Below are 10,023 nucleotides of genomic sequence, written 5' to 3' on the forward strand. Positions count from 1 at the left end.
ACTCTCTCGTTTATTTCCGGAAATGAAACAAAACAGCGCACACCTAAGGTGGCCTTTCAGTGACAAAAATGTGCAATGTAAAACAGCCATCCTGAATAATAGAACTAGACCTCTACATACCGTAGTCCTACCAAGGAAGGATCCTTGACATTGAGAAACGGCTTGTGTCACTCACCAACAGTGAAGTCTTCAACATAAACATATTAATGTGGAAGGGAATCAAACCTCCAACAGACCCAATCAAACAGCTTTTCTGTCACATTGATGACATGTTACTGCAGTCAAAGTACTAATAGCACAGTGAGAAGTTAAAGCAGCTGGCTGAGCAGATAAGTAATGTGGAGAGAAAACAGACAGACTCTCTGCTACCTTAACTCAACACAATATTAAATGAAAAAGTGAAAGACTTACGTACTGGACTGCTCTGATTGGAGGGTTTCTCTGCAGCTGGACCTGGAGGACCTCTGGGACACCCAGACATCTTATTGTGTGTAAAAGTTCACCAGAAAGAGACACAAACCCTCTCGCAGTAACTTTATGCTTTTATTGTGAAAAGAGACAGAATTAAAATCTAAACATGACACAAGTCAACGTTCATTTCTACAATTTCATCCAATCCAATCCAATCCAACTTTATTTGTAAAGCACATTTAAAACAACCAGGTTGACCAAAATGCTGGACATTGACATGATTATAAACACACGAGTAACAAAACAAACATTTAAAACAAATAACAGACTAGAAAAATAAAATGCAGAATACAGAATACAACTCTCAAGCTGGTTTGAAAGCCAATGAATAAAAGTGAGTTTTGAGTCATGATTTAAAAATGTGAAGGCTGTGGGCCAGTCTGACTTTCAGAGGCAATTCATTCCAAAGCCTCTGGGCCACGTCTGAGAAAGCTCAATCTCCCCCATTTTTGAGCCGCGTTCTAGGGCCAACAAGGAGTAGCTGATCAGCAGATCTTGACGACCTCAGGAGTGTGCGGCTTCAGTAGTTCAGCGATACAAGCTGGGGCTTGACCATAAAGAGATTTAAAAAGAAACAACAGAATCTTAAAATGTATTCTAAAGCAAACCGTTAACCAAAGAAGGGAGGCAAGAACAGGTGTAATGTGATCTCGTTTACGTGTTCAGGTAAGGAGCTGAGCGGCAGCATTTTGAACCATTTGTAATCATGATCACAGCTTCTGTCTTTAAAGGAATGGAAGTGGAAGAAGTTTACAATGTTCACCAGGAAGCTCTTCAATCATTCAGAATTATTTTATACAAAGTTCATTCATTAGTTCATAACAATAACCTGAAATATTTCTGTAAGTGTGGTCCTGTACAGACTCAACTGATCAGCAGTGAGAAACAGGAGGAGACTCTCCATCCTGCACAGAACACAGAGACACTGAGGAACCACGAGACCAGAACCCAAACCCAGGATAGAGAGTCTGAGTGAATGTGGTGTTGAAGGTGTGGAGGTGGATCAGAGAGTCAGAGGAGACTGTGTAGAAGGACAGAGAGCCAGCAGGACAGTCCACATACACTGCTACTCTACCAGAGACAGAGGAGGAGGAGATGTCTGCTACTCTACCAGAGACAGAGAAGGAGGAGATGGGTGTTACTCTGTTATTGTGACTGACAGTGGAACCACCATCAGAGCAGATCAGACTCCAGGACTGATCATTACCTCCAAACCAACAGTCAGCACTGTCTCCTCTCCTGCGGAGTCCTCTGTAACTCACTGATATATCAACCCTTCCTCTCCTCTCAACCTCCCAGTAACAGCGACCAGTCAGACCATCTCTACACAGCAGCTGAGGATAGCAGGGGTCAAACCTCTCTGGATGATCAGGATATGACTGATACTGATCCTGCTCCACACGTGTCACCTTCCTGTTGTTGTCAGACAGTTTGAGGTTTCTGTTCACTGTGTTTGTGTCCAGTGTGAGTTCACAGGAATCTGACGGAGAGAAGGAGACACAACACAGCTGCAGTTATTAACCAATCAGCACTCTGATGATGACATCAGAGGGTTGGATGAGTGATGTCACAGTTTGATGAATGAAATTAAAAACACACTTACACTTCCTCAGACCTGGTGTCAACCATCTGACTCCAGCAGGCTCCACCCTGAAAGGAGGAGGGGGGGGGGCATTACATCACTCTCTCACACACAGCTTCATCTGATCTAATGTAGGGCTGGAATTTACTCATTTTATATTCATATTTGGGCTGTCAATCAATTAAAGTATTTAATTCAGTTTAATTTCCTTTAAAGTGTCCAATCATAGTCTAAGTCAGGATTTTATTTCATAGTCCGCCCTCTAAAGCTGTTTACTGCTCCACGAACCAGCTGTTCTTATAATAGGCTATGTGATGTGTGTTCCTAGCGTACTTTATCATTTCATAATGACCAGGTCATGAGAATATTACTGAAACTACAGGTTGTTGTTCTATAGGATGGAGATGTCTGTCTCTAGTTCCTGATAAACTGATCTATAGGCTGCTATATGAACGCTGTGTTATTCAACCACAGCTGTATGGAAATAAAAGCCCTACACAGGGAAATGAATGACATATGTTATACAATAGAAATAACAGAGCGTGCCTATTATGTTTGGACATTTATGAATTCAAGAATTCATTCATTTTACAAAGTTTATGACGTGGCATTGACTCAACAACTGGAGAAACAGATGGACTTTAAAGGGAGTCTGGGAACTTCTTCCCTGGGATCAAACCTTTTACTGTTTAGGCTATCAGTACATTTGACCTGTTTACTGTCCATAAAATGATGTAATTGTCATAGACTAAATGTTTCACAATGATGACATCAGCTGAAAGTATGAAACTAATGTGTGCAATATAAAAACAATTTGGTGAGACAGAGAGAGAGAGGGAGAGAGAGAGAGAGAGAGACAGACAGACAGACAGAGAGAGAGAAAGAGAGAGAGAGACAGACAGACAGACAGAGAGAGAGAAAGAAAGAGAGAGAGAGAGAGACAGAGAGAGAGGGAGAGAGAGAGAGACAGAGAGAGACAGAGAGAGAGAGAGAGAGAGACCTGGACTACACTGCAACATAATCTAAAACTGTCCTATTTGATCCCACATTTTATTTCAAACTCATTGTAAGGCTACTGGAAAACATCTTTTCATTTCTTAAAACCAGGGACACTTCCTTTAACATACAGAGATGTGTCCAAACTACATCAATTATTAATAAAAGGGAGTTATCATTCTAGTTCCTGGAGATGTTCTCCTTTAAAACGTCCTACACAAATATCTCCTTTTTGTTCATCAGTGTTTGTACCTGAGAGTGTCCAGTCTCCAGAGAGGATCCTTCAGTCCCACTGACAGTAGCTTCACTCCTGAGTCTCCTGGATGATTGTAGCTCAGGTCCAGCTCTCTCAGATGGGAGGGGTTGAACCTCAGAGCTGAGACCAGAGAAGAACAGCCTTCCTCTGAGATCAGACAGCCTGACAGACTGCAAACACACAGAACACACAGGAACCCTCTGTCAACACATGGAGCCATTCAAACCATCTTGTGTAATAAAGCAATTATACATAAACGGTTACCAACTAAATGAAATTTATAATCAAACTGTGTTCATATTGTGGGGCAATTCACTCTCAAAATAAAGAAAAGCAACAGAGAGGATTTTTAGTCCCTCCCTGCTAACCGTTAGTCAGCCAGTTATCTTAAGCTAACGTTAGCTCTGTAACGGTGAGATTGTGGAATTTCCCAAAACGTAAGAACTACCGCACATATAAACACCAAACTGCTTGGCTAAAATATCTACTGAAAGAAATATTGTTTTCATAGATAGATTTAGCTAACTTCATTATTGACATTTCAGTGACACAGCTGATGTGATCCAAACAGCTGATGTGATCCAACAGTTGATGTGATCCAAACAGCTGATGCGATTCAACAGCTGATGTGATCCAAACAGCTGATGTGATCCAAACAACTGATGTGATCCAAACAGCTTATGTGATCCAAATAGCTGATGTGATCCAAACATCTGATGTGATCCAACAGCTGATGTGATCCAAACAGCTGATGCGACCCAAACAGCTGATGCGACCCAAACTATGAGTAATATTGTATGTGATGTACCAGGTGTGCTCAAATGGCTCTGGGTGTGCTATCATGCTAATTTGAGTACGTTCTAAATGTCTTATTTATTATACAACAAGGAGATCCGATCAGACAATCAGATTGTCTGATCGGATCTCCTTGTTGTATAATCAGGAATAAACAAACGTCCAGTGATCAAAGTCACATTATATGAAAATATAAATGATTTCTCGATGTCAGCCACAGTTCATATTTCATTCTTAAGTTATCTAGATTCATTCTAAATCATAATAAAATACTTTGGAAACATTCACGTTTTCAATCTTTCCAAAGTTTTGTGTTTTCAGAGATTATTGTTCTTGATCTGACCTGAGAGTCTCCAGTGTGCAGTGTGGATTCTTCAGTCCATCAGAGATAAGCTTCACTCCTGAATCCTGCAGGTTGTTGTTACTCAGGTCCAGCTCTCTCAGACTAGAGGACTGGGAGCTGAGAACCGAGGACAGAGCTTCACAGCTTCTCTCTGACAGGTTACAGCCACTCAGTCTGGAGAGACAACAGGATACAAAGAAGTTATAATATTTAACTCCTTTTGAAAGATATCAGAGTATTTATCGATGAATAAATCACACTCACAGAGCTTTGTTGGAGGCTTTGACCACTGGTAGCAGCCTCAGAAGAGCCTCCTCTGAAGCACCATATTTATTCAGGTCAAACATGTCCAGATCGTCTTCTGATGACAGTAAGATGAAGACCAGAGCTGACCACTGAGCAGGAGACAGTTTATCTGTGGAGAGACGTCCTGAACTCAGGGACCGTTGGATCAGCTCCACTAGAGAACTATCATTCAGTTCATTCAGACAGTGGAACAGATTGATGCTTCTCTCTGCAGACAGATTCTCATCCATCTTCTTCTTGATGTACTGGACTGTTTCCTGATTTGTCTGTGAGATACCTACTGTCTGTGTCAGCAGACCTCGTAGGAGATTCTGATTGGTCTGCAGTGAAAGACCCAGGAGGAAGCGGAGGAACAAGTCGAGGTGTCCATTTGGACTCTGTAAGGCCTCATCCACAGCACTCTGGTAGAAGTGTCTTGATCCTGTTTGTTCTTCTGACAGCAGGTTGACTCCAGAGTTGGTGAATGTCAGATGAACATGAAGAGCAGCCAAAAACTCCTGAACACTCAGATGGACAAAGCTGAACACCTTGTCCTGGTACAGTCCTCTCTCCTCTTTAAACATCTGTGTGAACACTCCTGAGTACACTGAGGCTGCTCTGATATCAATGCCACACTCTGTCAGGTCTGATTCATAGAAGATCAGGTTGCCTTTCTGCAGCTGCTCAAAAGCCAGTTTTCCCAGAGACTCGGTCATCTTCCTGGTGTCTGGACTCCAGTGTGGATCTGTCTCAGCTCCTCCGTCATACTTGATGTTCTTCACTTTGGACTGAACCACCAGGAAGTGGATGTACATCTCGGTCAGGGTTTTGGGCAGCTCTCCTCCCTCTCTGGTCTTCAACACGTCCTCCAGAACTGTAGCAGTGATCCAGCAGAAGACTGGGATGTGGCACATAATGTGGAGGCTTCGTGATCTCTTGATGTGGGAGATGATTTTGCTGGCCTGCTCCTCATCTCTGAATCTCTTCCTGAAGTACTCCTCCTTCTGTGGGTCAGTGAACCCTCTGACCTCTGTCACCATGTCAACACACCCAGGAGGGATCTGATTGGCTGCTGCAGGTCGTGTGGTTATCCAGAGGCGAGCACAGGGAAGCAGTTTCCCCCTGATGAGGTTGGTCAGCAGCACACCCACTGAGGTGGACTCTGTAACATCAGTCAGGATCTCAGTGTTGAGGAAGTCCAGAGAAAGTCGACACTCATCCAGACCGTCAAAGATGAACACAACCTGGAACTCTTCAAACCTGCAGATTCCTGCTTCTTTGGTTTCACTAAAGAAGTAATCAACAAGTTCCACCAAGCTGAACTTTCTCTCTTTCAGCACATTCAGCTCTCTGAAGGTGAATGGAAATGTGAACTGTATGTCCTGGTTGGCTTTGCCTTCAGCCCAGTCCAGAGTGAACTTCTGTGTTAAGACTGTTTTCCCGATGCCAGCCACTCCCTTAGTCATCACTGTTCTGATTGGTTTATCTCTTCCAGGTGGGGTTTTAAAGATGTCTTCTTGTCTGATTGTTGTTTCTGGTCTGTCTGGTTTCCTGGATGCTGTTTCAATCTGTCTGACCTCATGTTCACCATTGACCTCTGCAGTCCCTTCCTTTGTGATGTAGATCTCTGTGAATATTTGATTCAGAAGGGTTTGGTTTCCTGCTTTAGCAATCCCCTCAAACACACACTGGAACTTCTTCTGCTGGTTTGATTTCAGTTTACGCTTACAAACTCCAGAACGACTTCCTGAATGAACACACAACAAATAAGTTATAAGTGATTTACAAAGTAAACAGTTTATGTCCCCTAAAGAAATTTACATATAAACATATTATCTTTGGCGAAATTAGTAGATGTCAAATTAGTCCAGCAAGTAAAATCTTTAGAGAAATCCTCTTACTGCTCTGCAGACGGTCAGCCAGCTCGTCCTGCTTCATTCTCCTCAGGAAGTGCAGTGTGATCTTCAGAAATTCCTCCCTGCTCCTCTCCTGCTCTTCATCCTCATCCTCTCTCTTACTCTCTAAGCATTCTGGGTAATCTGGACTCAGAACCTTCTGGATCTTCGTCAGCTCGTTCTTCACAAAAGTGACGATGTTGTCCTCCAGCATCTGGAACAGAAGATTATACGAATCACACAATCAAACTAAAATCATGGAAGCAAACATCAGATCCATGTCCACAGACTGACAATCCACTGGTCTGAAACGTGCAGCATGGAGATGATTGTGAACAGAATAGATGTAAAAGTAGTTGTAGTACATGTACAGACCATAAATACGGAGTCCAGGTGTGTTTGATGCTGCTGGGCAGACTGACCACTGGGAATCTGTGAGCTCTCCTGGTCCACTCTGTGGAGGAATCAGGAAGAATTAGCTCACATCATGTCTGTCCACACAGAGACAAACACAAGGTAAAGATCCTGTGCCTTTATGTGTTGATTATAACACTGAATCAGATTGTTTCGCCTGACATTAAAGTGCTGGTGGTACTGCTGACCCCGATGTGAATCAACAGAAAGAACTGAGAAGAAAACAAGGGCTACAACATGGTTGGCCTAAGAGCAGCTACATACCGGGCCGATAATCGGCCGTCTGACAGTCTGGCGAGGTCAGTGACTCGAGACTGTTCGGTGTGTTACATGCCGTCGTCCATTGGAGGAGCCGTCGGCCTTAATTTTGGCCGACCTGACATGTTCAGTTGGAGACAGGGCAGTCGGGACTCACCCGGAAATGACGAGCAGGATGAGCATGACTAAGCCTCAAAATCTGATGAAAATCTTTTAAACTGACCTTTGTTGATCTGAAATGAAGGTAGATTCAGCAACTGCATAGCCTATCTCTTGCTTAAATTGTTTTCAGAAACACGTTTCTGTGAATTATCTTCGTAAAATACGAGATTGTATTCTGAATGAGCCGCCATGGCCGGAAATCCGGAAGCAGCAGCTAGACCCACGTGACGCGTTCGTCCAATCAGCTGCCTGGTTTTCATTTTTTGGGCGACAATACAGAGTAGTGCCGCCTGCTGTTATGGAGACGTATCATGTCTCCATAACAGCAGGCACCTTGGTGTGTTCCGAGGCATTGATTGGACCTCGGGGAGCCGACTGATCAGTCCAATTGCCTTTTCTGCCGACAGTCGGCTGGTGTGTCAGCAGCTTTAAGGACTCCTGAAGCAGCACACTGGTCTGAGTGAGGAAGACTGCTCTCTTTGCACGGTGAGCTCCCAGATGACGTCATGTTCTGCTGTGTGTTTAGAAATGGTGAATATACTGTATGGGTACCTGGGTGGCTGAGTGGTTGAGCCATCCATGTATAGAGGCTCTGTTCTTGATGCTGAGATAGCATCAGCAGATAGTCTAAAGCAAAAGAGGAAGCAGCATTGAGTACTACTGTTAAGAACTGATACTTATACCAAATATAATAATACAACAGGCTATATACTGTACATACATGTAATTATTAACAACTTAATGCTAATAACGACTTACTTTATGTCAGAAACACGTTTAAAATCAATTACATCCTCCTTTGACTGGTCGCTGTTAAAGGTAAATGATGCCTATGTGAAATACCTCTAAAATACTATATCTATGAATGTCATTATATGGTACTGATAACTTACTTTCTGTCAGATAGATGTCTTTGTTTAAAATTCATAAAATCCTCCTTTGACTGGTCGCTCTTGAAGGACAAACAGCTGGGTTCAGGTTCAGGTTCAGGTTCAGGAGACTCTGGTCTCTGCTGCTGGATCCTGAAACAAACACAGGTAAATCGAAAATCAAAAATCAAAAAAATCTTTTAACTCAGACAACAACTGTTTTTATTTCAAATATTAGTATTTTAAATAAATAGTAAGGTCTGGCTAGTCCACACAGCATTCCTGGATGGGAGGAAAACGTGCTCTGGTTTATTGACATCTCTCTAAACCAATCACAGTCATTGTGGGCTGTGCTAAGCTCAGAGCCACGGTGCCTCTGCTAAATAGTCTCAGGAAGGAACTTGTTTTGGTGGAACATGTGTACGTTCAAAAGTAGTTTTAGTCGTGCAACAGAAAACTCAGATTGGACAGATAGTCTAGCTAGCTGTCTGGATTTACCCTGCAGAGATCTGAGGAGCAGTTAACCATAGTCCTCACAAATCCACCGGAGGTTAGAATCCCAACACAGAGACAGAGGAAGGGGACGGACATCCAGCGGGACCTGAACAATCCCGGAAATGAAAGTTGTGGATATAGACTAAATGTTTTGTTGCTGATGTTATAAAGTAAATGAAACCATTTCTACCATGTCAGTTTGCCTGCTTACTCAGAGCTGTGGAGATCTGGCAATGAGAGAATAACACATAACAAAAGGAGACATAAAGGCAGGAAGGTTGGTAGTAATACATTCTGGTAAATTTGGGTACGTTTTCATGAAACTAATAATAAAGGTTATTGTATATCAGTGGCTGCCTTTCCCAGGTACCAGCAGGGCACAGAGCAGCAGACAGACGGGATATAAGAGAAGGGTCAGACCACCTCAGAATGTGCTCTGAGTGATCGGTTCTCAATGATTCACACCTCTAACCATCACTCAGATCAGATTTAATACCAGGGCCCAGTTTAAAAAAATTTTTTATCTGGATCAAATTGATACGGATTTGGAAATCCCAGGATCACCTGATCCTGGGAAATGCAGACAACAGTGTAGCCTACTGGCTCAATAAAGAACTACAAGTAGGCCACTAATACCCATTGTTAGTTTTAATTTTAAGAAACAGAAAAAGTGTAATAAACAGAAACATTTTACATTCTTTATTTTATTATCATGTTTTTTTTGTGTACTATATCTCATTAGATGTGACATGCTTCATATAGACATGTATATATATTATCAGTAAACACTGATTTTGTTATCATTCACGTAAAAAAATACTATACCATAAAACATACCATAAAACATAAAATATATGTTATATGGTCTGAAAAATCTGATGAAATCAGGATAATCCTGTATTTTTTAATCAAATAGATCCCAAACCGAGTTCAAAGGGCAGGTTTGATCCAGATCAAATGTAAGATCCCATTACATGCTCTGATCTTAGTTCAGAATCCCTCTTTTGCTTTTGAAAAACCCATTTCCAAAATTTAATCCAATCCGTGATCTGAAATCCCACTGGATTACTTTTGAAAAACTGGGCCCTGATGATAACAACACTGAGAGACAACACTACTTCTAGTTTGTTGGAGGTTTCAGACCAACTCACCTCAGTCTTTGGCTCTTTATTTCAATATGTTGCTCCCTTTCCTTCTGTCTT

General features: G+C 42.2%; 1 protein-coding gene across 1 annotated transcript in view; it reads right to left on the reverse strand.

The window, feature by feature from the left end:
- Positions 1 to 4,703: 4,703 nt before the first annotated feature.
- Positions 4,704 to 10,023, reverse strand: part of LOC114556737 (protein NLRC3) — a 5,346-nt gene continuing 26 nt past the window's right edge. Inside the window, exons 1-5 of the mRNA XM_028579771.1 lie at positions 9,973 to 10,023; positions 8,351 to 8,479; positions 6,999 to 7,077; positions 6,630 to 6,837; positions 4,704 to 6,475 (exon numbers count right to left, since the gene is read on the reverse strand). The exon at positions 9,973 to 10,023 is cut by the window's right edge and continues 26 nt beyond it. Of these exons, the coding sequence (XP_028435572.1) occupies positions 4,704 to 6,475; positions 6,630 to 6,837; positions 6,999 to 7,077; positions 8,351 to 8,479; positions 9,973 to 10,023 (2,239 nt within the window). The remainder of the gene's footprint in view (positions 6,476 to 6,629; positions 6,838 to 6,998; positions 7,078 to 8,350; positions 8,480 to 9,972) is intronic.

The sequence above is a fragment of the Perca flavescens genome, chromosome 6 (assembly GCF_004354835.1).
Source record: "Perca flavescens isolate YP-PL-M2 chromosome 6, PFLA_1.0, whole genome shotgun sequence".
NCBI lineage: Eukaryota > Metazoa > Chordata > Actinopteri > Perciformes > Percidae > Perca > Perca flavescens.